At 34.7% G+C, this 26675-nt stretch overlaps 4 protein-coding genes and 1 long non-coding RNA gene across 7 annotated transcripts in view; 3 read left to right on the top strand and 2 right to left on the bottom strand.

The window, feature by feature from the left end:
* Positions 1-7815: 7815 nt before the first annotated feature.
* LOC135129393 (uncharacterized) lies at positions 7816-9072 on the top strand. The gene is made up of 4 exons (XR_010280574.1): positions 7816-8101; positions 8202-8503; positions 8565-8735; positions 8783-9072. It is a non-coding gene; the product is annotated as an uncharacterized LOC135129393 (long non-coding RNA).
* A 1035-nt stretch (positions 9073-10107) lies between these two features.
* The window catches only part of LOC135129504 (uncharacterized), an 83848-nt gene continuing 67280 nt past the window's right edge, over positions 10108-26675 (bottom strand). The window contains exons 2-5 of one of the 2 annotated variants that reach the window (XR_010280590.1): positions 11255-11377; positions 11049-11196; positions 10204-10966; positions 10121-10155 (exon numbers count right to left, since the gene is read on the bottom strand). Coding sequence is in view for 1 of the 2 variants with exons in the window: in XM_064056667.1 (XP_063912737.1) it covers positions 10944-10966; positions 11049-11196; positions 11255-11377 (294 nt within the window). In the remaining variant the exon portion in view is untranslated. Of the gene's footprint in view, positions 10967-11048; positions 11197-11254; positions 11378-26675 lie in introns of both variants that reach the window. The other variant, XM_064056667.1, reaches the window with a different exon arrangement.
* On the top strand, positions 12689-14072 carry LOC135129475 (putative nuclease HARBI1). Its single transcript, XM_064056624.1, has 2 exons — positions 12689-13046; positions 13108-14072. Exons 1-2 carry the CDS (start codon positions 12841-12843, stop codon positions 13988-13990), a joined length of 1089 nt encoding a protein of 362 aa, XP_063912694.1. The 5' UTR covers positions 12689-12840; the 3' UTR covers positions 13991-14072.
* Positions 14127-15832, bottom strand: LOC135129477 (uncharacterized). Of its 2 annotated transcripts, XM_064056626.1 has the most exons (4): positions 15100-15832; positions 14611-15011; positions 14365-14542; positions 14127-14312 (listed from the first exon to the last, which is right to left on the bottom strand). In XM_064056626.1, the coding sequence occupies exons 2-3, from the start codon at positions 15008-15010 to the stop codon at positions 14367-14369; spliced, it is 576 nt and encodes a 191-aa protein (XP_063912696.1). In that variant the 5' UTR covers position 15011; positions 15100-15832; the 3' UTR covers positions 14127-14312; positions 14365-14366. The 2 variants fall into 2 exon arrangements, with proteins under 2 accessions (XP_063912696.1, XP_063912695.1); XM_064056625.1 differs by having other exon boundaries at positions 14611-15832.
* Positions 23602-26157, top strand: LOC135129549 (zinc finger BED domain-containing protein 4-like). The gene is made up of 6 exons (XM_064056716.1): positions 23602-23663; positions 23715-24079; positions 24153-24321; positions 24404-24552; positions 24605-24755; positions 24807-26157. Exons 2-6 carry the CDS (start codon positions 23762-23764, stop codon positions 26078-26080), a joined length of 2061 nt encoding a protein of 686 aa, XP_063912786.1. The 5' UTR covers positions 23602-23663; positions 23715-23761; the 3' UTR covers positions 26081-26157.

Raw genomic sequence — 26675 nt, 5'->3', positions numbered from 1 at the left:
TTAGGAACGTACAAGTCAAAACCAATCTTCAACTGACTATACAAAAGAGTACAAGCTAGATTAACATCTGTAATATCAAGAATACATGACCAATCAATACGAGATATATAACTGTATAAGCCAGGATAATCAGCCCTCCTAAAATTCCAAAGTTTATCTTCCGAACTGTTCCTATTGATCACTTTTGGTTGAGATTCCCGAGAAACCACAGTGATGAGAAGAGATGGATGGTGAATGTCCTCATCCAGTAAGATATCTATCGATCTCAGAACAGAGCAGTGACGATTGGAGATAACCAGATCTAGGAAACGATCATTAGCATTTCTCACATTGTTAAACTGTTGACAGTCACAGAAATCAAGGAAGTTGAAAAGGTAAGATAATTTTCTGCTACTTAGAGAAGATGACAAGGTAGGTTGGTAATCTGAAATATTAAAATCACCGATGATAATAACCTGTTGATTATATAAGTTGGTAAAATTACCTAGTAAATTAAATAGCAATTCATATTCATCAACAGTTGCAATAGGTTGAATATAAACAACAAATATATAAATAGTGAAATGACCTAATGAACATTTAGCACAGACTACATCTGTATACTGTAACGAATCAAATCCTCTACATGACAAATCAATTTTAAAAACAGTGAATCGATGCTGCGCGGCTAGTAATACCCCTCCCCCTTTACTACCATTCATTTTATGAAAATCACGATCTGATCTGACAATATGGAAATTCTGGGGACAGAATTCAGAATCCGTAACTGAACTATTAAGCCATGTTTCTGACAGACATATAAAATCGTAATTACAACAGAGAATAGAATTATAAAGATCGGATAACTTTGAGTTGATTCCACGAGTATTTTGATAATAGACAGAAATTTGAGATTTATTAAAAGACTGAGATAGAGTGAAGGCAGAATGATCAGAGACAGAACTAGAATCGATGGACAAAACTTTTAACTGCTATATAGAGATACCGAAAACGTCGAATTTGAGTTTATTGATCGTCAGTTGATATGCCTGACAATTTTGACGTTCCCCTGCAGCATGATCAACAGCGATGTTATCAAATTTCTCATTGGATTTTAAGTTTGAACAATTAGTACAACACAGATTCACGGCAGTGCACTCCTTTACAACATGCTTTCCAGCACAGCGAGGGCACGACAACTCACTGTTACAGTTTTTCGACGAGTGATTGTATCCGTTACATTTGTAACATCTGAGGACGTCTATTCCGCAGTAAATTGAACAGGCATCCAAGCCAATCAAGCAGTGTCCAATGTTCAAAGCCTTCTTATATGTCTCAATATCAACTTCAACTAACGCAAAGAAACTGTCTGTCTTATCTTTCTTTTTCAAGGGAGAAAATTTTATAAGCTTGTATTCGTCCACATTATTGAAGATGTACTCGTTTTGTTTAACTAAATATGGAATAATACAGCTTTCATCAACCCAATCAGATATGCCGGCAATTCGAATTCGGGGTCGCAACGTTTTGATATCACGAATGTCATAGTCAGAAGAGAGCTTTTTAGATTTTGCAAGTTGTTTGAACCGTCCGACATCATCGCACCCAAGTAAGACTCCTCCCTCTTTCAGATTTTTTACCTTACCAATAAGCACAGAAGAATCAACAGGGTCAATTTTAGCCATGATATCAGACTTAGTTTTATGTACTGACTGAGTCTTATCCTTCGGTTTCACAATAATTGTTTGTTGCGAATTCTTAGCAATCGTCGCAGCATATGTTGCTTTAACATTGATATCAGAAGGAGTTATATTATTCGGCGAAATCTGCGATTGCTGCTGAGAGATTTTAGTTAACTTTGAGATTTCGTCGCGAAGAAAAGAGTTCTGAGTAACAAGATCACGAATCACAGAATCCATAGAATCGATTTTACTAGTTAGAGGTCGCAACTCACTATTAACAATCTCTCGCACTAGTAATTTGAGCTGATCTACTGAAATAAACACATCATTGGACCCACCCATAGCATTGTTCACACTGCTGTGAGAAATAGCTTTCAGTTTACAAAAATTACAAGACCAGATGGTAAGATCGCCCAGATCATTCAGACTGTCATAAGCCTCAGGAGTTAGACCACCGCATGATATATGGTAATTGTGTTTGCATAGCTTACACGAAATGTAATTATCTGTACGCCCTATGGTACGTGCACATTTACTACATTTGATGGCCATAGCTGTAAAGCTCACAGAATAATAAAAAGTCAGTAACGAGCTACTGCCTCCACTAAGGAGGCAGCCAGTAATACACCAAATAATAATCCGAAAAAATTAATGAAGTAAAAATCTAAAAACAAGCGATGACGATAAATGCGTGCACGTGCTCCAAACAATAATTCCCAGGCGGCACCACCACCTTCGACTCCTGCAGGACCAAACTGCCATTACGCAGCTTGTCCGCCTCCTTCAGCTTCCCCACAAACACCAGCTCCTGCTGGTGTCAGTTCGGGAATCCCTCAACCAACCTTTTTTCGCTCCCCACATCCACTTTATAACCCCCATTTTTCATATGAATGCAGGTCTTATTCGTATCGGAAAAAATCGCGTTCTCTCCACAGCACTTCTTCACCTGGACGAACGTGATGTTCTGCGCCTCCTGCTCCTCCTGGAGACAATACAGCATGGCGTTGTAATCGATGCAGTAGTCCGGAGGATGCACCAGCTTGTTGTTGTGCACCACAAAGAGGGAGCCGTTCCGGAAGGGCACGTAACTCCCCAACGTGGACGTGGTGAGCAGTCCCGGAATCGAGCACGGCGGTTTGATGGCCTCCTGGAGGTGCCAGTTCGGGGGGACCTGGTTCAAGGGAAGGTACTTGCGGGAGGTGGGGCTGTACACCCGCAGGTTCCACTCGGGGGCGGTCACAGGGACACACTTATTTTCGTTGGTGAGGGTGTGTGAGAAAGGGCAGCACTTGGAGACGGTCACGTTTCTCGCGGCGTCGGCGGCGGCCACGAGGAGGAGGAAGAGTGGCGGCATGTCATTGAAGGTTGAGGATTACCGTAGCTACTAACTGCGAGACGCGCAAAACAAGACTCTCACTTACAGAAAACAAACGAGGACGGAAATTTCAATTATCCCACGAGAAAAGAATAAACACATTAAATTAAAAAAAAAAAAAAATACAAAACTGATGACGGTTCTTTGGAGTATGGGCCCAACTCAATAAAACCCGATATGGAGCCGGATTTATTAAACAATAATATAGATGAATTTCTCACCGATCTAGTTATTATCGAAAGTGAGAAAAATATTATACAGGAAAAAACTGTTGACCAATGTGTTTCGCTCGAGTGGAATGAAATTAGGCGCAAAAGAATCGATTCTTCAATTTTTGATAAAATATATAACATGTTGCCCTATACTAGTTGTGAAAAAACTGTTAGTTCGATGCGGGGTAAAGATCACGAAACCGATCCATTACAGCCTTAGAAGACCAATTGGGTATAAAAGTTAGTCGATGCGGTTTATTTGTAGATTTAGAAAATCCATTTTTATGCACAATACCTGACGGTTTAATTGATAATAATGGTATAGTAGAAGTAGAGTGCCCTTATTTTACACGTGACATGACACCTGACGAAGCCATATTCGAGAAATTACTTATTTATACATTAGATAAAAAAGGGAAAACCACTTTAAATAAAAAACATAAGTATTACTTTCAAATTCAAGGTCAATTACATATTATTAAGAGAGAATATTGTATTTTTGGCATGTGGACAACAAAAGCGATCAAAATCGACAATAGTTATTTACATTATAAATGCGGTAGGTTACATTTTACAACGCGAAGATTTAATATTGAAACACGAGGCGAAGCCGTATAAATTCAGAAATTTTGTTTGTGTTTACTGTTTGCATTGATGAATTGCTAATTGTTAATTGTAGGGTGTGATAAATATTGTTTTCTAGTACAGGGCTTTTAACAAACGTAAGAATGTATTAATACATTATTTATTTTACATATAATTAATTAAAATCATTGCAGAATTTTTTGGTTTTGAAATGTCTGGAAATTCTTACGATAGTGGTGACGGTAATTGTTCAGACACTGCGGGCCCTAGCAAACCAAAAAATATAGATATAGAAAAAAAAAGTTCAATGAAGACTAGCTTCAGATTGAAGAATTTAAAGGTTGACTAGAAAGAGTTGAAACTACCCCTTACAAATGTAAATGTACTGCTTGCAATACTATAATTCGTTGCGGCAACTCGGAATTAACTAAACATTGTAGAGGTGCGGGACATAAAGAAAATGTGCAAAAGAGGAAACAGAACCACTCTATGAGCGACTTTCTTGCAAAACAAGCGAAGCGGAATGAGGATAAGCAAGTTCAAGAATTTGAACTGGGGTTAAGTATGTTTTTTGCAGAACATAATGTTGCGCTTCAAATTGTGGATCATTTAATCCCGTTATTAAAAACTATTATTCCAGACTCAAATATAATAAAAAAGTCAGAATTCGGTAGGAAGAAATGTACTAGTCTCGTAAAGAATGTAATTACACCACATATCCAAAAAAATCTCGTTGAAACTTTGAAAAAGACTAGCTTCTCAGTAATGATAGATGAAAGCACAGACATAGGCCTAAACAAGGCAATATGTGTTCTTGTGAGATATATAAACCCCACAACTCAAGTAGTAGAAACTGAACTACTACAACTTCTGCAATTAGATGCAACAAATTGCAATGCTGAATATTTATTCGGTCGTTTAAAAACTCTGTTGCAGGATTTAGACATTCCATTTCAAAATGTTATAGGAATGGCAAGTGATGGTGCCAGTGTAATGGTGGGTGCCAACAATTCAGTTGCTTCAAGGGTCATTAAAGAAAATCCATCTGCTGTTATTATAAAGTGTGCCTGCCACACTTCAGCTATAATTGCCAACAAAGCTTGTTTGACTTTGCCAAGAGCTCCTGAGGAACTTTTACCGCTAATTTCGGCATATTTTTCCCAAAGTTCCAAGACAGTTACAAGAAATACAACAGTATTTTAACCATGAAAAAAAGAAAATGTTGAAGATGTCTACAACGAGGTGGCTATCATTACGTCAATGTGTTAACAGAATATTGGAAAATTGGGAAGTGTTGAAAAATTACTTCAGGGTGGTAGTAGTGAGTGACAAAGTAAAGGCTGCTGAGACAATTATGGATGAATTAAACAATATCTGCAATAAGGCGTATCTTCTATTTTTAAAATATGTGCTAAATTATTTTAATTCCCTAAATGCTTTGTTCCAATCTGAAAAACGGCTAATCGTAGAATTATACAGTGATTCAAAAAAACATTTTTTTAGATTGGGTCAAAATTTTATAAAACCAAAAAATCTTACTCTTGAGGTAAATGGAAACAATCCAGAAAAATTTCAAGCATTAGAAACAATTTTTTTTGGTTGTGAGTGTAATGACTTGATTGAAGGAAATACCAGACAATCAGGCGCATAAAATAAGGTCAGATTGCTTAAAATTTTACATTACTGCTTTGGAGAAAATGCAGAACAGATTGCCCATACAAAATGATTCCTTTTTTAAAGATATCCTGTTTTTAAAGCCAAAAACTGCTCTGGAAACTGAAAATAAAAGTGATTTTAAATTTGACTACATTTGTAATAAATTCAATATTAGACGTTAATGATACCATTTTGGAATGGCGCAATCTGCCTTACCATTTTGAAGAAATAGATAGAAAACAATTATCTGAAAAGACCGTAGATGAATTTTGGTTACAAGTATGTAATTGCCAATGAAATAAATTTTCAAGATAAATTTGTTTTTCCTAATATAACCTTATTGGCGAAAAAAATACTTGTTTTGCCCCACGCTAACGCAGATAGTGAACGCATTTTCTCTATCGTAACTGACGTCCAGACAAAAAAGCGTAATAGACTGTCTCATGAAATATTAAATTCTATTTGTGTTATAAGGTCACATTTATGTAATAAAGCAATGGTCTTTTAAGTGCAATGCAGAAATGTTAAAAAACATGAAATACGATGTGATATATGATCACAAAAAGAAATGAGTGATATACCGAAATGTACCAATGATAATTATTATTAACCAAAGAAATTTATTGTTTTCTATTTTCAGCGGAATGTAATGTTATTTTTATTACATTACTTAAATTGAACAAAGCTTCGAATATATCTCCTATCCTTGCATTAAATGTCATAAATATTTGAACAATGGGACTTTAATAGCATACTCATACTAGTTGAGGACCACCAAGTTTAAATTGTACTTAAAATAAATAAAATCGTGACAGACGTTGACTACAAAAAAAAAACTATCTCAAATGCGATAAAAAGAGGAAAAGAGCGTGAGCTGTTGCCGAACGCCCGCAAACAAAATAAAGAAGCAATAAAAAAATGGCGCTTAAACAATAACACCGTTGATTAACTGACAATGTAGTCATGGGCGCAGAATCACAAAAAAAATCAAAAATGATATCTGAAGGTACTCATCCTAGCAGCAACGACGCAGCCTGATAATGCCACGAATAATTCAAAGCTCCAAGTCCTCCTCCAGGAGATTACAGAACTCCACACACTCCGTACGTCCCTACATGCGAAACAATAAGCCTCAAGTGGTAGCATTAATCAAAATTACCTTCATACAGGGAACGACTTCGGTTTTCGCCACCGCCAGACAGACAGCAATCTCAGGATTCGCCAACAATCCACCAAAGTCACAATCGGAACCACTCGCCTACTAAATGGTGATTAAAACGTCACTGTCCTCGATCAAAACTCGTGGTGGTCGCAACCATTGCTTGCAATTCGCTAAATGCACACCGAAACTTTCCTACGAAACGACGGTTGACAACCAAGAAAAAAGGAAGATGGTTTTTTATACCTGAACTACGCTTACTCCGACCTCTGCGTTCGCCCTTTCTGGGCTAAATCACGCTCCCAGGAGACGGTGCCAACACGGGAGAGTCCTTTCCACAATTCACACAAGACCCAAACAGGAACTCTCTGTCCACAATCCAGTTGTATGTCTTCTGGTTACCAGGAAAAAACCATTCCTGTTTCTCTCTTCGTGTAAAAATCCAACCCGCGAAAAACAAAGTCACTAGCAGTGTCGCCAACCGAGCGATTTTGCCGCTGAATTTAGCGGTTTTGTTGGACGTGTTATTAGAGTTTCCAAATTGACAGCATGGACGAATGAATAATTCTATTTTATATATTCTTTCCTTCATGATTGACACAGTACCGCCATTGGCATCGGCGCTAAATCGGAGTGAAAATGACGGCCCTTGTAATCTTGACAAGTCCGGTATTTTGAGACAAGATTTTAATTATCGCGCCTTGTGTGATAAACGTGATTGGATACCGTTGACAATTGTTGTGTTTCTGTCATATGTCTGTTTCAACAACAGATTGAAATCTATTTTTTTTGTAATTTATCACTTCAGAAGGATCTCGTTGTCAGACGACAATAGTTAGAAGTAATCGTAAAATTAGTTTAGCGAGATTATATGTAAACATTATCGCAAAGTTTGGAAATCGTGTTAGCGGAACGATGAATCTAACATTTTTAGAATTGGTAGTATGTGGATTTGTGCTGCGTGTGGATTATGTTGTTCCTTGTTGTGACATTGTTGTACTGGTTGCAAGTTTGAACAAATTTGTGAACTTATAACATGTAAGTAAACAATAATTGTGAAAGAAAAATATCAAAATGATCACACCAGTACTAAATTTAGTTTACAATATGTTCGCGGGAGCACGGCAATGCGTGTCACCCAACAACAATACAAGCTGTAGCTGGAGGAATACGCGATCTAAATGATCTGATACGACACCTGGTGTCAAAAATGTGCACTACTCAGGAGCATAGTGAAAGATGTAAATACTGTTGGTTGTACAGTGAAATTTCGTTGTTTTATGTTAAACCAACAAAATTAAATAAGTTGGTCCCAGTATTCCTGAAAAAATGACTGTTAACAATACAAATTGTTGTGTTTTTCGCTGCCATAGCAAAAACAATAGAAACAGTGGGCTCTCTTTTCATAAATTCCCCATAAAAAACAAGTCATTTGTTTAAATGTTATGAACAGGTAAGTATTCATATCAACAGTAAATTTAGTTTAATCAGTATTTAACTAAATTGTTTTTGATTATCAGTATAATATGTATATATATATATTATATTTTTAGGTTAGGAATCAGGGAAAAAAATGGACAGATATAAGACTTGGATGGTAAATATGGGAAAACCAGCAACAAAGCACATGAAAGTGTGTTCACTACATTGTAATCAGGATGATTTCATATTGAGGATTTGATTTGAGGACCCAGGTGGGTTAGTTAGCTTCGTGCTTGCCCACTACACCTTGGGTCGTGGGTTCGATTCCCGCCTTGCCTTTTGGCTGTTGTGTATGTCATGTTTCCTGTAATTGGGCCTCCAGCTTGTTAGAGACATCATAGGATAAAATAAATAAAAATAAAAATATTACCTGGTAAGTACAGATTTGTGTAAATGTTGTTAATGTATAATAGACAATAAATGAAATATTGTAGATGTAAGTATCATTACTAAAGAATTACTACCTAGAAGGCCCAAAAATCGAGACTTTAAAGCAGTCAGAAGTACAACAATGAGAAAATCTGAAGGTTACATAATTTCAAGTACAGATAGTACTGATGTAAATTGCTTCGACAGCAGTCAGTTACATCAAAAAACTGTTTCAAGTATGTATACATTTGATGATATTTAAAAAATACAGATTATTTTCTAGCATTAGAAATGGAAACCGTGCAGGCTTTGTTACATTTACAAAATTCACAAAAAAAGGATAAAAATATTCAAGTGACAAGTGGAGATTTAGTGGCACCTTTTATAAGTACACTTAAATCTGATAATGATTTAAATACAATGGCTGGAATACCATCCTTTCTGTTATTTAATGCTATTGTTGCAAATTGTGAGATGTTTGGAAAATTCTGTAATAAACATAAATTAAACTTGAAAGAACGTGTTCTGTTAACTTTTATGAAACTGAAAAATACATTTTCTTATGCTGTTTTAGCAGTTTTGTTTAAAACGGTGACGGCAATAACCTGTAATATTATTCATGCTTTATTATTTTATTATTATGCATTATTCCACTCATACATAGTATGAAATGAACACTTAATTTAAAAAACAATAATCGCTATAATCAATAAAGTTTTCACAGAAGTTTTAACACCACATGATTTAGCATGTGTTCACTTAAAAAGTTAAACAAAGGGTTAATAAAATGAGAACTACAAAAAAAACTGACACAAACAACGAAACAGGCTGTAAACTGAACAAATCCACTACAAAAACGCTCGATTTATTAACACAAGACACTTTTTTCACACGATGGACACTTAAGACTTGCCATAAAGGATACGTCAAATATGCCTTAGAGCGGCCATGTTGCAGTTAACAGTGGCGCCCCCAACGGTCATTTAGTTCGCGTATTAGAAGGTAATGCCGATTTTAGATGTGGGAAGGGTTGGTCTTGGTAGTAAAACTATACTCTGTGGTAGGTCCACAGAAAAATGTTCAGCAACGGAGAAAGGTTTGTGTAATTAATCACCTGAACACTATTTTTAAAAATGTGTACTTTGATACAATTTATCCTACATTTATTGGCAATTATTCTGGTTACACCATCACCTACCTTTGTTTTAGGCAAAGTGAACCAATTGTATATCAACGTCCAAGATTTTAAAATGTCAGAAAGCGAAGAGTCTGTCGAGTTTGTCACCCCCACAACTGTGTGAACAGGCCAAATACCAAAATAAGTCAAACAAGTCGATTGTTTCAGGGATTTTTGCTACTGTTTAAAGTTGGATTATAATTTAACTGTTAATAATGGTATTAAAATGTATTTTAATTTACTTTTAATATATATATAAAACCTGTATTGTAAGACAAAGAATTGAGCAATAAAATAAATTGCGTTATGCATTATAAATATATATTTCTAATATTAGTACGGCGTGGATCAACAAGTTCTGGTAAAAGACACTTTGTATAAAAACTGGTTAACTTTTATTCGATCTGAATTTTCCAAAATTCTTCATCTCTTGAAATGTAGGTACACTACTTTCATTTTCTGTGGTCCAGTCCACACACCTAAAATACATACATTCTTTTTTCCTGGTAATGTGAATTTAGTAATACCAGTCGTGCTTTTTGTTAATAATGATTTCGCCAGATTTGTTTTGCCGCCAGAAAGTTATTTTCTTTTTTTTGATGACTTCTTCGGGCGTTAGTTGTAATCTGAGGGCCGCATAAGGACATTTAATTTCTACAATTTGATTTGTTCCTACCAGACCGTCTGGAGAAGCCCCCACAAAATAATTTTCTGGGTCAATAAACAAACCACAGGGTTCAATATCCGCAGGTTTTTCTGTCAGCTGAAGTTCGGCTTTTGCAATACGTTCAGAATGTTTTCCATGATCAAGTGATCTAGCTTTTATGTTTTGTGACTTATACAAAATGTATTAAACTAATTTTGCACTATTAGAGTTTTTCTTTCGTTTGCAAACTCTAGCAAAATTAGAGGCAATTAATAGTTTTCTCCTTTCTTCGATCCATTTCCCTGTGCTGTCTCGAAAGACTGTTTTTCTTTCAATGTGGGCTATTTCATCTTCGCTCTTGACCATTTTTTTTTAAATTCTTCTCCCATAACCTTAAAAATTTCTGGAGGTAGATCAGACTTATGGCAATTTTCACCATAATCGGGATCATTATTAGTTCCGCTCCGTTGTTCCCGACTTTTCCCTTTATACTTTTTAGTTAAAAGCCACTGTCTCCTATTTTTTGCGTTCGTCGCATTTCAATTCGTCTGATAATTTTAGAATTATTTTCATTGCATACATTTTGCAATGTAGTATGACATTTTCTTGTATTATGCGAAACTACCGCACCCATGCATCTACTCCTGTATGAATTAGAGAAAGAGTAATTAATTAAATTAATAAAGTGTCGATAATTTTATGGATGTCACTTGAACTAAAACTCACCAATACGGATCGAACTGGTATCACTTTGAAAATTAGTAATAACTTCTTCAAAAATATTAACCGATTCTGAACAATTTCCACTAGTGGAAGACAAAACATCTGCAGTGGAATCCTGAACAGTTGCAACAGTCGTTCCAGCTTTATTCTTCTAAAATTAATTAAATTACGTACGCTTTATTACAACACTAAATAATTATAACATTTACCTGAGAATCTCTCCATCTTTGAAGTGCGGTGGCATTTCCACGATTCCTTTTCGTGGAAGACAGTCGTTTTCTGGAAGCGTTATCTCTTGCCATAATAAAACGTATTAAATCGTATCCAGGAGCCTAAAATAATATATAAATAAATTAATTAAAAGTGTTCGGAATAAAGCAATTAAAAATAATAATTTTCAAATTATACCGCACTGTATAACATAGTATACTGTCAAAACAAATTTTTTAAGTGTCTTAACTTCGATAACTTAGCTCACTCTAATAAAAATCTCTCTCTTGCAATTACAAAAACCCAACTGTCCGGATCTTATAGAAGGGATTGCCATAAATCAACCCAGGCACAAACGGCGGCTAATTCTAAGGTGACCAGACGTACTCCTTTGAGGAGGACAGTCCTCCTTTCATGTATGCTGTCCTCCTAGCGTAAATGTCCTCCTCGTGTCCTCCTCAAATAAAAAATATCCTCCTTTTTGATTGATCAATTAAGTTGCTTTACTTTTTTACGGTTTACGTTACTTCTATGGTAAATTAATTTAAATTAGAAAATTTACTGTAGTTGTGTTGGTATTCCGAGTGCAAACCTCAGTAAATTGACAAAACATACAGAAGATCTTGATGTTATGAATTGGACTTTACTGAGATCAAATTTTACGTGGGAAGAAGTTCAGACGACGATACAATTTGCATTGGAAAAATGTAATTGTGTTATTGACGACAATCGTTTATTCGACGCAATACGGAGATTACAAATTTATTGCAACACAAGAGTGGAACGAACAAATAATGGACTGTGATAAAAGATGGCTTGATGTATTCAACCATTTTAAAAATCAGTATATTCCGTGTGAAAATTTAAAAATATTAGTTGAATTATTTCTTTGTTTGCCAGGCACAAACAAGTCGGTCGAAAGAGTCTTCTCCATTGTTAATGACGTTTGGACTACCGAAAAATCGCGCTTAACAGTAGAGACTCTTTCGGCAATGACTGTTGTAAAATGTAACATTAATATGACATGTCAGGAGTTTTCTAAAATGTTATCAGAAAATGAAGTACTTTTAAAAAAAAATCATTCTAGTGATAAGTATACATAGTAATTTCTATAGTTTACCTTATTAACCCATGTAAATTAGTATTAAAAAGTTAAAAAAAATCCATGTGTATTTTATTATTATTATTATTATTACGCGTCCTCCTCAGCAGTTTTGAAATTCTGGTCACCTTACTAATTCTGATGGTCTGTTGTAAATCAAAATAAGACGAAGAAATTTCAGATGGTTAATCGTTACGTCTTAGGCCCGGTTTTACAATGTATAGTTAACTATCAAGTTCGAGTTAACTTCAAGTTAAATTTTTGAATGAGTTTTACAAAGCGTGGTTATGAAGTTAACTACTAGTTCCCTCGACCACCACTTCGACTGCTGGTTAACTTGGAGAATGAAATGACTAGAAGTTGTACGTCGGCGCATAAAATACGTCACTTTCGTTGACAGTCGCGGACATTAACCTTTTAAACTGGTCTGTGCTTTTAGTGTGTAATTAGTGTTGGATCATCTTCTTTACTTTTATACTTGTAATGGATTACCTTATGGATTTTGACATTAATGCATATAGTAGTGACGAAGAACAATTTCCCAGACGGCCAAAAATAATACGGAATCGACCAAATCATTTTGAAGAATGGGATGAAACTGACTTCATTGCAAGATTCCGATTATCGAAAAGAACGACGGAAAATTTGATAGAGGAAATAGAGGAATTAATTACACATCCGACTGAAAGGTAATTTTGTAAAAATTAATTTTTAACAAATCAAAATATTAATATCCTTTTTGTTTAATAGGAATGACTGTTTATCAGCCGAAAACCAAGTACTTCTGACCCTAAGGTTTTTAGCAACCGGCTCATTTTTAAGTGTAGCTGGTGACTTTTGTGGTGTACACAAGTCGACAGCGAGTAGGACCGTAAAAAGAGTAACCGTGGCATTAGCAAATTTAAGGCATCGGTACATAAAAATGCCACAAACCTATGAAGAAATTTTAACTTGTAGGCAACAGTTCTTCAATATTGCAAGATTTCCACGATGTATAGGAGCTATTGACTGCAGCCATGTAAAAATACAGTCGCCTGGTGGAGATAGTGCAGAGATTTTTAGAAATCGTAAACAGTTTTTTTCGTTGAACGTTCAGACGGTGTCAGACACTAATTTAAAAATTTTGGACATTGTGTCACGTTGGCCAGGATCTGCACATGATGCACATATATTCCGGAATTCTGCACTATGTGCAAGATTCGAAATGGGCCAATTTAGAGATAGTGTATTGGTGGGTGATAGTGGTTATCCAGTTAAAAAATATCTGGTCACCCCACTATTAAATATAAATTCTAATGCAGAAAATTTATACAACGAGTCACTCATTAGAACCAGGAATGTCGTCGAAAGAAGTTACGGGGTGTGGAAAAGGAGATTTCCGTGTCTGGCAATGGGGTTGCGATTAAAGTTAGACACCGTTCAAGCACTTACTGTCGCTACAGCAATACTTCACAATGTAGCAGTAAATGAAAATGACATCTTACCAGCTGTAAACCCTGAACAAGAAGCAGCAATAAACATTGTAAACAATGTTGATGAAGAATTATTAGCTACACAGGCAGTTGGTTTAAATTACAATTTAAACAACCAATCTCGTTTGAATTTAATAAATAACTATTTTGCACGTTTATAAAATGTTAATATGTAGTATTAATTTACATTTGCACTGTATATAACTTTTTAATTGTTTTTATTGTTTCACATGATTTGCTTAACGTTTTTTTAATTGTTTAGTGCTGTACTTGATGTTCATAATAAAACTACTCTAGTGACTCCACTTTTGTTTTATTGTTTAAAATTACGCAATTGTTTTTGCTTCAATCTCAACTCCGTTTTCAATATCGCCATTTTTAACTGATGTTCTTCCAAAAACTTTTGTTTTTGCAGCTTGATGAACTCAAGTTTCGCGTCAATGATAGGATTAGAATAAACTTTTTTTCCTTGGTTAACTCCAACTGAAAAATTCACAGAATTCATTTTGTGGACTTTAAAAACAATGCAACTTACATCTACTTTTCCCCCTTAATTTTTTGGAAGTTTGTTGAGAGAGTTTTTTTTGGACAATATGCAGTCCAGTCAGTCTCTATTTCCTCCACGCCTTCTTGTCGATTACTTCCCGAAGGTCCTGGGACAATCTGTTCATATTCTGCCATCACATATTCCTCAATACTAGGGGGGTTATGAACTAAAAAGTGAAGATAAAAAATATTATTTCACGACTAATTATATGTATTTATATATATATAGGTATACCTATTTCATTATCACAGTCATAACTACTGGGAAGCCCTTCAACTTGGACACCCATTAACTGTTTAACTTTTGCTTCTACTGGATTCAGCTCTTTTTCTTCGCTATCTCCTCCACCAGTTTTTCTAAAGCTCAAAATAATTTTTGAATTTTTTTCTTTAGTTTTTTTCTTTAAATTGTTATATTTGTCCCTCAATGTTTTGGTAGATCTGGCTCCACTAGTACTATTGGCATTGAACAAATCAGTCACTTTTTCCCATGCCTTTTCTTTATCTTTCCAGTGCTGAGCCCCAGATTGCTTATTCTCTATGACGTCTTTATTTTCTGCTATTATATCGATAAGTAAACTTTCGTCTTCTTTCGAAAAATTTGCGCTTCGCTTACTGCTGTCTTTTTTATCCATTCTACAATTATATATAGGTAATCAAATACTTTGTACATTATAAAATATTGTTAAAACAATTAATATAGTGCTATTTGATTGTTTCATACCTTTGTAGACAGTTTACACAATAACTTTATGAAAAGAAAATGTTATTGCAATTTTCAATCACAATATAAAAAAAAACCAAGGAACTAATATAACGCGTGTATTCAAAACGTCAACAAAATATGACAACACAGATGCGAGCGAACAGCTGACTCGCCGCGCATGCTTACAAGTACACTGTTGAGTACCAACGAAAGGAAATTTAATATTAACTTCTAGTTCCCCAACCAACAGTTGGAACGGGATTGAAAGACGCATTACTGATTTAACTATTAGTTAACTGTAACTACTAGTTGGCTGACCATCACTTTTGACCAGCGATTGTACAACCGGGCTTTAAATACTCAATTATTTATTAAAATTTTAAGTTCCGATTTTCAGCAAACTAATTTTAAACATAGTATCTATACGAGCGTTTTTGCAAATTATTACTTTTCGATTGATAAAGCCTTAAAGGTAAACCTATGGTATGATATTTGGTCTAATTATGCCCTTAATTGACCCTTTTCCTGTAAGATCGTAAAACTTCCATAGTGACTTTCCGTGCGCACGCATCTTCAAAACCACGTTGGAAATAGTATCCGGCACTACGGCAGCAGAGCAAAGGCCTGTGACAACAAACCGCTTTGACAGAATGCAACCGGAAACACATGCGTAATCTGTTGCCCATTGGTTAATTTTAACTTGGCGCTCCAAAAATCTGACTTCGCCTGCGCGATGTTGTCTCACTCTGTATCATTGGAATTTATATAATATCTACTCACTTTGCTTACAAGAAAAGGGTCAATTTCGAAATGATACCGAACGAAAATTTAAATTTTTCTAAATCCGTTCTGTTGAGAATATTAAGAACATTACATACATATAAAATTTTAGTCAATATTGTTGATGGTTCGCAAGATATTTGTTCGGGTAGATGTATTGAATCTCCCATAATAAAAATACGGAAGGAATCCTCTTAACCGAATGTCAAAAATTTGATTGAGGTTGTACGCAGGACAAGAGTAGCGGAAGTTGGACTATGTGTCATATTTGAAATGGTTAGATCTTTTTCATCATAGCCCTTCATGGCGGAAATTTCGCGCCTTTCTCCCCCTTCAAGGAAAAACCTTCGAGAAGCCGTCTTAGGGTTTTTAACATGCGTTTCTTCAGTCGCCATTAGTCTTTTTGGCTAAAAAATTTTGCCAGTGCGGAAGTGCTGGTGTTGTCCAGGAATTTTGAGAAATTTGCGCTCGCCAGTGGATGGGATTGTCCGGGCAAACACCACCCAGTTAGACTCGGTCCAGGCAGAGATTTCTTAGTAAGCTAGATACGGCTATGGGCAGCAAAGTGTGGAACAACATGTATGAAAATAGTGTCGACATACTTTCAGTTCTCTGTCTTTCTCTTACTCGTTGTAATGTGCACTACATACTAGTGTTATCTTCTTCTAATTCTAGCGACTGTTAACATTGGTTGATAATTTGGCGCACTGATTTAAAATGAGAGAAAAAGAGAATCATAACTTGAGTTTTTTAACAAGTGGCAAACGAAAAGTTTCTAAGCAATCTCCAAAATGATTTGTAATGTTAAGATTAAAATATTACACGGACCAAGATCGTTGGAATAAATTTGACTGTCGACTTCCCTTTTTTCGTACCTTTTCTTTATCATTCACACCGGCGAAACTCTTGAAAAATGACATAATACAGTTTTCTTATAGTCAAAAGTTTTTGTTGCCACGAACGTTTCTAACATAAGTAGAGAATCGTATTGTATTTATTTGCATGCACAATGTTGAGAGCTTAAAACGAAAAAGAAAAAAGACGTACAGCTGTGGTATAAATTTATTAACATTATTATTATTAAATATAGGTGATTTAATGTAATCGTAGTTACTCATTATTAAATAAAACGTACTTCACTAATGTACTTCTTATTTTCGCCTGTTTTGAAGCAAAATTTACCAGTTTCGCTTCGGGATTGCCTTCATCAATTGTATTTTTTGATTATCTAGTAATCCCTGAGAAATGCAATGATTGTTCATGTCGGGATTATTAAAAATGTTTGTAGTATTTTTGCGAAACAAAAGTAGCAGCAAATAATTGACAACATTTGCTTTCTTAAATACAATATTTTTGTTTTCGCAAAATATGGTCTCCATTATTTTCAAATGTCTATAACATCTCGCTTGGCCATTGTTAAATTTCCTCGTTTTTTTAAATTTAATAATATAGAATCTGAAAATGTTGATTTCAGTTGTTTTTTACAAACTGAACATGTGATCTTGGCTTCAATTTGTTTCACAACAAAACCTGCTATGTAGTCGACCACTTGTTCTTTGTACGGCGATAGATTTCCAATAATTGAAAAACAATAATCATGGTCTCTTTCTGGCAGATTAATAGCATTTATGTCTTCAATTAATGTGTCATTGTAACATATTCTGGTGCCGCTCCCTACACGTAAAATAGTAGTGCCATCTAAAAGATGACAATTACCACTTTTTATGGCTCATATTTGGTTTCTTACTAATAGCCTTTTGTAGGCACTTTTCAACTGGTAGGGGGATGGATTGTTGTTGTGACCACCTCGCTGCCTAATGGCCCCAAAAAATATTTCCAAGTGGTCTTGGCTCGATTTGTAGGTTAATATATATTTTAAATATTTTCCTACCACTAAATTTTTATACAAATTGATTAAGCTTCTCATACTTATAATGAAGCCTAAAAATCCCGTTTTTCTTTTCGACTCTATTATTAGTTTCCCAAAGTTATCTTTTAACTTACTCACATAAGTATTCAATAGAAAATTGAATTATCTCAAGGATGTTGTCAAAATTGTTTGAAGATAGATCACGATTCAATTTTGTCTTTGATAATAAATGCTTAGAGTTAAGAATGTCAAACATGTTATTAAAAATCAAGCAAAAATTGGCAGTGGCTGCACAATTTTCAAACCCCTGAATTTTCAGCTGCTTGCAAAATTTCAGTGCACTGCAAACACTTGCACTGAGTCTGTACAGCATATGATACTTTCATTTTTTCATTCTGAAAGTTTGTATGTCTCGGTGTCAATTTTGTTCCACATCGCAAACCCTCTCTTGTTTCCAGCTGTTGTAATTTCTCAATATATACCCATTCAATTGCATTTCCATCAGTCATAGAAAACCTTTCTATCTCCAAGTGCATTTCTGATTAATTTTATAAGATGACAAGCATCTAAAAATGTTTACTGCTGCACCATCAAAAGTGAGTGATCTACACATGGCGCCAGTTTCCTTAATTAACTCCAAACATTTTTTTAACAAACGAGATCTTGCAGAGGCTGAAAGACTGTTTATTAAAAAATATCCCAGAGGTATTTTCCAGTGTGACTTCAATGATACCCCCATGAAAACAAGAGCATTTCTTGCTTTATCTTTTTCGTCTTCACCTTCTCTTTTTGTTTCCATTCCCAAGTCCACATATCCATAATATACAGCTTGCACATAACTGAAACATTTGTCGTATTGACATCTCATCCACAGTAAGATTGAGAATGACAATACCTTCCTCCTCAACTTTCGACTTAATTGCAACAAAACTTTCCTTGGTGAAGCCAGGTGCTCCTTCCACAACCATATACCATTCTCGGATTGTGTCTGGGTGGGGCAATAATTTATTGAACTCTTCACGGACAAAATTATATGCACTTGGTGAATAATAGTGTAATGTGAGTGCAAATGCTCGCAGTTCCACTGTAAATTTTGCATTTCTCGACACAAATTGTCTTTCTAAAATATGTTGAACTGCATCAGGGGTTTCTTCCTATAAAGTAAATAAAGAAATAAAAATTATTCCAAATGGGGAGTTTGTTGGCAGCACTTTTTTAATAAAAAAGGGAATTTTTCTTGCGTTTATGTTTATACTATGTGGAATAATATTGATCTGATTAAATTAACATTCTACGTAACAAACAAGTTTCCAAAAAATTAACGAGGAACTATTGAATTATTCCACATTTCATTAAAACTAATACACATCTAAATTATTCTTATATATAAGTACCATAATAGCTGCAGCTGCCTCTTCTGATAAAAGATTATTTGTCCAAAGATGTTCCAGCAATTGTTTTAGTGAAGAAATACAATCTTGTAGCTGTTTTTTCTCCTTTGTTAATAACTTTTTTTTTTCTTTTGTCATCCATGGCTCTTTTTACAAAATCAAGATGTCTTTTTGCTTTTCTGGGAGTAGCAAAATCTTCTGGCACCAAATCACCAACATATCGAGGAGTTTTAATACTACCCACAATTACGTGACTTTGTGGTTTATCTGCACTAGGAGTTTCAATTGTGTCTATAGATGAAGATGCTGTAAAATGTACTCAATACATATACCTAATTGTAAAACCATTAATGGAGTTACGTTACCTACTGTACCAGATTTATTCTCTATTGGGAAATTCAGACCACTTGATCCTGGTGCAATAGGAAGTTGCGCCAAAGTGTCCCTGCGCCAAAATGTCTCGCGCCAAGTCGCCCGGCCGAATTGTCCTAGACCGGATAAAATGATTTTACCATCAGATATCTTATCAGATATTAGCCAAAATATAAATCAACAGAAAAAAAGTAGGGCTACAAAGGCAATTATTATTACCGGTACACCGTATAAAGAAGAACTTGAGACCAGTCAGTCAAGCAAGTCTACCCGTGTAGCAAAAGTGAAGACGCAAATCAAGTTTAATACTGCTAAGAAACGTAGTGCAAAAAGAGATCTCTGCGATCAAAATATGCCTTCTACTTCTGGCTTAAGGCTGTACGTCCCTAGTATCAAGCCCTATACCAAATACATGCAAACCTTAATGACTTCTCATTCGAACAATATCGAATTTGAAGCGATGCTGATTTTTTTAGAATAGCCAGTGTATAAATGTAGGGCAGAATAATTTTATTATGACAATTAATGCAACAGGTTATTACAAAAAAAATAATTTTATCGAAACTTTGATTACCTTTTTGGGCGTTATAACATATTTTTTTCTACAGAATTGTATCACTAATCGATAGCTAATATTGATATTTTAAATATTACAATCATTCTATTGGCAACTATCTATGAGAGGATAGTTATGAACCGCAATAAAATGCACCCCACGCTTTTTACTCTGAATTGAATTATTCTGTTAATAACTTAAATTTTATTATAATTTTAATTTGAGGTGATTTATTATGATTGATTGTTTGATCTTCTACTACTGTAATATTAAACTCTGTCATTAAAAATTATTTTCTAGTTTTTAGTTCGATTAGCAATAAAAGCGTGTTTTTTTAGTTTTTTGAACTATTATTTATTTAAATATGAAATGCCATTATTATATCAATTCAGTACTTATATCCTCATTTGAAGGAAAATTCGTTATTTTATTGCCGCTTGCACTAGGATAAATTGTCTAGTATGTTTATCAATCTAACTGTGAAGCCTGTTCTTGACAATATTTGTCTAGAAAAAACGGACATGGTTAAGGATTTACAATTACCCCAAAAGCCATTAACCCATTACTGCCCACCGTATGATTTTTCATACCATATGAACGGGACTGTTTGAGGTTAGGTACTTAAAACAAAAGACAACGAACCGGCTTTTGAAATATATCAAACTCTACCTTTTTTAATGGTCTTTCGAGTGCTTATTCATTGGAGATTGTTTAAAACAAAGTTACATTATCATATTGGTTTTTGCAAAACGGTGTCCTTCATTGTTTGCAGAATGAGTAAGAGGTAAGTTTACAATTTTTTATTTTTTCTACAAGAGAAAAATCCATGCATGTTTCTTGCGATATATATAAAATAAAGTCTGTAGATTTTGTTTATGATTTTTTTTCACATGTTTTGCATTTTTTTTTACCTAAAATTGAATTCAATAGCTTGCGTATGAAAAATCATACCTTGGGCGGTAGAAGGTAAGACAGTTTTTTTTTACAGAAGCAAACTTTATAATCCTAATGATCGGGTGGATGCTGAGCAACTTTTGAACATTTTAGAGGAACTAGATTCTGACGACGAAGAGATGGAACCCATACGAGATAGTTCTCAAATCGATCTTATCTTGATGCCACCTCTTGATGGTGCTGACAGTGATAGAGACGATGCTGATAGCGATGACGAGCCTTTAGGTACTATTAGAGATATTGGCAAAGGGGTTCTCAAACAGCCGATGGAAATCATATGTCACAAAAACGGAGAACAAAATATTGTCCATTTGGACGCGTCGAATGTAGAAGCCGCAAACATAGACGAACAAACTGTACAGGAATTTAGTTCTGATGATGAAATACCCCTGGCAAAAAAATTTAAAAAAGAACTATATGTAAAACATACCAAAAGTCGTAAATGGGAAGAAAAAACGTTAAGACAAGGTGAAAAAATAACAATTAACAAATCTCGTTCCCCGGATATTGTAAAATTTATTATTGATAATAATGCGGAACCAGTCGAAATTTTCCGAACTTTTTTTGATGAGGAGTTTATGCAATTTATTTGTGATGAGTCTAAGAAATATGCCAAACTGAAAGGACATCACAATTTTGACGTTTCAACTAAGGAATTATACATATATTTTGCAATTCTGTTACTATCTTTCATCTAACTTTCATCGCCTCCACATTTGGGTGGACCAAAACCAAAATGTACTAGAGCCGTTTTGCCCGAAATTAGATACGATGGCGTGGATCACCTGGTAGATAGCAACAGTACTCAACGAAAATGCGGCTTTTGTGGGAAATGTGCTAAGTTTGTATGTGTTAAGTGCAATGTAGGCCTCCATCCAGCACATTGTTTTAGAGCCTACCACACACCATAATAAATATTTTGTGAACAAAGTAGTATTTTTTTATTAATTTTTCAATAAAAGTTTTTTACACATACACTCTTTTGACCAGCGTATGAAATATCATACGATAAAATAAACATAGTTAACAAAAAAAAAAGTTGTTTTTTTTTGCTAGTTTGTGTTTAGAAGGGCTATTGCACTAAGTTTTGCTAATTTTTATCAAAATAATAAAAAAAAAATTACTCGGCCATTAATGGGTTTTAAGTAGAAAAGTACTGAAATTATAAATAATGTAAATATACACTTGCGATCGCATTGTCCAAGACATTTTCGTGAAATTTTGTTCCTTAGTAAGTCCCTTACTGTTGTTTTGGTATTTCTCGTTTAAGACTTTAGTAATTTGTAAGCATTCCAATAAAACTGTCTGGTTTTGTAATTTAGTGCCTTATAATATATTTGTGTACTATCCTAGGCGATTTTCAAGAGTAGTATTGATTAAAATTATTATTTACAACCGTTTTTAGTTCAATTACGTTGGACATTGACGATTCACTGACATATGTGACAATTAAAATCAACAAACCTAACCAAAAATGCCGTGTTTGATAACACTAGTAATCAATAGATGTCACTGTATAAGGGACGATTTTGACAAATCTACAGAAACAATTTGCCTAATGGAAATTTGAAAAATGGGATGGCCGTGTTTTTTATACATCAATGTTTTTTATGTTTTTCATATTTTTTTTTATGATAGATAACATAATAATATACTATCGTATATAGAGGCCTATTCTGTAAATTTTATGTTACAACTAGCTGACCCGGCAAACGTTGTTTTGGCATATAAATTATTTCTAGTGAATATTTTGGCAGATTTTGGTATTCTCTTTGTCATTTCTATTGAAACACCACCTGTTGATTTTGCTTAAAATTTAGCAATTGGTAACAGCTTTCGGTTGATTGACAACGGCTTTTAGTTAGAAAATTGTCTGAATATGAACGTTGCCAAATTTACGATTAACAAGTGGCGTTTCAATAGAAATGGCAAATACTTTAATTTAATAAAAAATTAAATTAAAATAAATATTTTATAATTAAACTATAAATTATACATACAAATTTACCGTACGACAAACATTATATTCAACAGCCATCTTGCAACACTATTGCGCAACTTGTCAAGGGTGAAGAAAACCTCGCGGACCTAGTTAGTCGTGGTCTTCTATCTCAAGAATTGATCAATAACCATTTATGGTTTAAGGGTCCGACGTGGCTTTGTTCAAACTTCGAGGTAAGATTGCCAGAGAGTAGGGATGCGTAAAAAATACCGGTTTTCCACTAAACCGATTTTTTGCTGCGAAAGAACCTACTATAACCGGTTTTTTAAAATTCAGTTATAACCTGATGAACCGGATGCCGTATGTCAGAACCTACTTGTAGGTTTTTTTATTTTTTATAGCAAAATAATGCAGGCAAAAAGCGTACGTGGTACGTTGGTGGTTATTGTACCTACCCAGTGTTGGTAAGCTTGGAAGTTATACGTTTGGGGGGCAAGTAAGATAGCAATAATTAAAAAAAGAGAACTAACAACGACCAGTGGTGATTGGCTGATTGGATTGGAAAAAAGGGTGCTCGTGACAATTTTCTCGTGCTGTGGACATTATTATCACAGACTAGTGTGGTCTGTGATTATTATTTTCCCGCGCGTTGCAACGCTTTTGTACTTCCTAACCTAATTCCAAGTGCGTACATGGATAGTAGTCTGATTAATAAAAGTAAGAGAATAAGAGAAAGTCTACAAACAATCAAAAGTATTCATTTTCCAGCAAATCAAAAATATTCCTGTAAACTAGTGTTTGCATTATAGGACGACATGCCAAAACATAGAAAAAGCCAAGTATGGGAGTTTTTCACCCGATGTAATAATCAAAACTGTAAGTGTAATTTATGCGGAAGAATTTACAAAACTGGTGGTGGGACCACAAACCTAAATAATCACCTTATTCGAAAACACCCAAAAGTCAATGCTATTAATTTCAAAAAACATGTCGCAGATGAAGCCAGAGTGAACAAGAAACCAAGGATCGACTTTGATTTGACAAACTCAACGCCTTCAACGTCTCATAGCAATGCAGAAGGAGGAGATGCAGCGAAGGAGATTGAAAATGAAGCCCTAGACTCTCAGCATGAGGTGAAGAATTAATTCTTAGATTTCATCATATGGGAAAATTTCTATAGTTATTTGAATATATTTTCTATCATAGGACAGTGATGACAGTTTTGAAGAGAATTTAATAGAAGTTCATAGTATCGGGAGTGCCAGTACCATTACTGCAAGCAGTACAAGCAACATAAACTATAATGGTAGTAACAGCTCGCATCTCTCTCAACCTAGTATTCACCAGATTTTTAATGCACAAAGATGTTATGAATGTAAATATCATACCTTCATAAAAAAATTAATCCTATGCATGGAAATTGTGAAGCTCTATTTGATATACACTTAATGTTTCAGCTGGAGGGTCAAAAGAAGCAATGTTAACCCAAGCTTTAATCTTCATGATATGCAAAGACAATTATCCATTGCAATGTACTGAAAAAGAAGGTCTCAAAAGGCTTTTAAAAGTAGCAGTGCCGTTATATCATGTTCCAAGTAGGAGTACAGTAAGTCCATTGGCTCTAACAATTTAAATCGGCAAAAATCTATTATTTTTAGATTACAAAATATGTTGAACAGAAGTACAACAGCCTGCAAATATTTGTTAGCAAAAAATTGCAACAAGCTCACCATCTTGCCTTAACAACAGACATTGCAACAGTGATCAATGCGACAAGAAGTTTTATAGTTTTAACTGCCCATTTTATCAGTAAGATGAATTATTTTGTTTCTTTTTTCATTTAAAGATTTTAATTGATAGATGAAGAAAATAATGAAATGGTTACTATTGCACTTGGTGTGAGTAATCTGACACAGCACCATACAGCAGACAATATAAGCAATGATTTGCACACTATGTTGAATAACTGGAAAATTTTAAAAGAAAACATTGTTTCAATTACGACTGATAACGGTGCAAATATTGTTGCTGCTGTAAAGAAAATTATGTCACAGACTTCTAATCATTTCCATGTCAGTTGTTTTGCGCACAATATAAACTTAGTGGTAACAAAGGCATTAGGAAGTTGTCCAGATGTTGTCACCATAATTGAAAAAGTAAAGACAATTGTTGCTTATTTTAAGCACAGTAATGTTGCACAAGATCAGTTAAGATATGAACAGAAAAATGAAGGAAAAAAGGATGGAACATATCTGTATTTAATACAAGAGGTTCCCACTAGATGGAACTCCACGTTTTATTGCTTACAAAGGTTTAAATACCTATCGGGTCATGTTGGTAAAATTTTACTGTCGTCTGAACACCAAAAAGCTCCACCAATGTTGACTGCTAATGAGCTGGCAATTATTGATGAGTGTTTGAAGTTACTTGGGCCATTTGAGGATGCAACTAAAAATATATCAGGCGAAAAATATGTCTCAGGAAGCTTGGTGATACCCATGACCAACTGTATTAAAACCTCCTTACATAGAATCAACGTCAGTAATCCCTTTGCTAAAAACTTAAAAAAAGAACTTGAGGCACAAATAGAAAAAAAACTTGATCCTTTAGAAACAAATATTCTTTTGTCAATAGCCACAATTGTAGATCCCAGATTTAAGCGTCTTCATTTTTCATCAGCAAGAAATGTTGCCAATGCCATTACAATAATAAAAAACGAAGTTAAAAAAGAACATCAGAATCAAGGATCGCTCACTCCACCAGTACATCCAAATATTATAGATGATGTAGATGGATGCATTTGGAATATCCATGATGAGATAGCCTCAAGGCACTTACCTGATTCAGATGGTTGTGATGGATTACCCGCAGAGTTAAAATTATATTTGAATCAACCGATTCAACCAAGAACTCGACATCCAATACAGTATTGGAAAGAAAATAAGAATGCATTTCCAGGAACGTACAAAGTTGCCATGAAATACCTCACTGTCTTGGGAGCTTCAGTTCCAGCAGAACGCCTGGTATCTACACTTAATAATGTTTGTTCTGATAAAAGAAGTCGTTTGACACCACAGCACATCAATGAGTTAGTATTTCTTAATTCTTTGGATAGTATTTACTGGAACATCTAATTTGGAATTCATTTTTTGTTTATATAATCCAGACTAATGTTTTTTTGTTAAACATGAAATACATTTTTGAGTTGCAACGATTTATATATCAATATTATTACCTATTCACCTTTTTTTTACTTTCACATTGAATTGGGAACAATCGGTTAACCTGCAAACCGGTTATTGCAGGTTCGGTTAAACTGTTGGCAATTAACCTGTTCAAAAATAAATCGGTTAACTGAAAACCGGTTTATTTTGTAGAACCGAACATCCCTACCAGAGAGTTCTAGCACCACCGTCGTTCACGTTGACGAAATGCCCGAAAAACGCAAACATGTTGCAGGCGTAACGGCAATAGAAATCAATACGTCACTACCTATAATGACAAAAATGTCGTCCTTTCATAAATTGAATCGTGTTATTGCGTATTGCTTGCGTTGGTCGGACAGACACAGAAAATCAAAGTAACAGTTACCAGGAGAAACTGGGCCCTTAAAGGTGCACGAATTACGAAAAGCTAAATTGTCAATTATTCGTTGGGTACAAAAATACGCATTTCTGGACGAATTAAAAACTCTGGAAAGGGCAGAGCCGATTAGCAATAAAAGTCCAA

The sequence above is a fragment of the Zophobas morio genome, unplaced genomic scaffold, assembly GCF_036711695.1.
Source record: "Zophobas morio isolate AGI-343-1 ecotype UQ-CSIRO unplaced genomic scaffold, CSIRO_AGI_Zmor_V1 ptg000016l, whole genome shotgun sequence".
In the NCBI taxonomy this organism is placed as follows: domain Eukaryota; kingdom Metazoa; phylum Arthropoda; class Insecta; order Coleoptera; family Tenebrionidae; genus Zophobas; species Zophobas morio.
This window is presented reverse-complemented; position numbering and strand designations above follow the sequence as displayed.

Coding starts and splice junctions, on each gene's coding strand:
- LOC135129475 (XM_064056624.1), top strand. CDS start 12,841: ATGGATTACCTTATGGATTTTGACATTAATGCATATAGTAGTGACGAA. Junction 13,047..13,107: donor ATTACACATCCGACTGAAAG/GTAATTTTGTAA, acceptor TTTGTTTAATAG/GAATGACTGTTTATCAGCCG.
- LOC135129477 (XM_064056625.1), bottom strand. CDS start 15,010: ATGGATAAAAAAGACAGCAGTAAGCGAAGCGCAAATTTTTCGAAAGAA. Junction 14,543..14,610: donor TGACTGTGATAATGAAATAG/GTATACCTATAT, acceptor TTCACTTTTTAG/TTCATAACCCCCCTAGTATT.
- LOC135129549 (XM_064056716.1), top strand. CDS start 23,762: ATGCCAAAACATAGAAAAAGCCAAGTATGGGAGTTTTTCACCCGATGT. Junction 24,322..24,403: donor TGCACAAAGATGTTATGAAT/GTAAATATCATA, acceptor TTAATGTTTCAG/CTGGAGGGTCAAAAGAAGCA. Junction 24,553..24,604: donor ATGTTCCAAGTAGGAGTACA/GTAAGTCCATTG, acceptor TATTATTTTTAG/ATTACAAAATATGTTGAACA.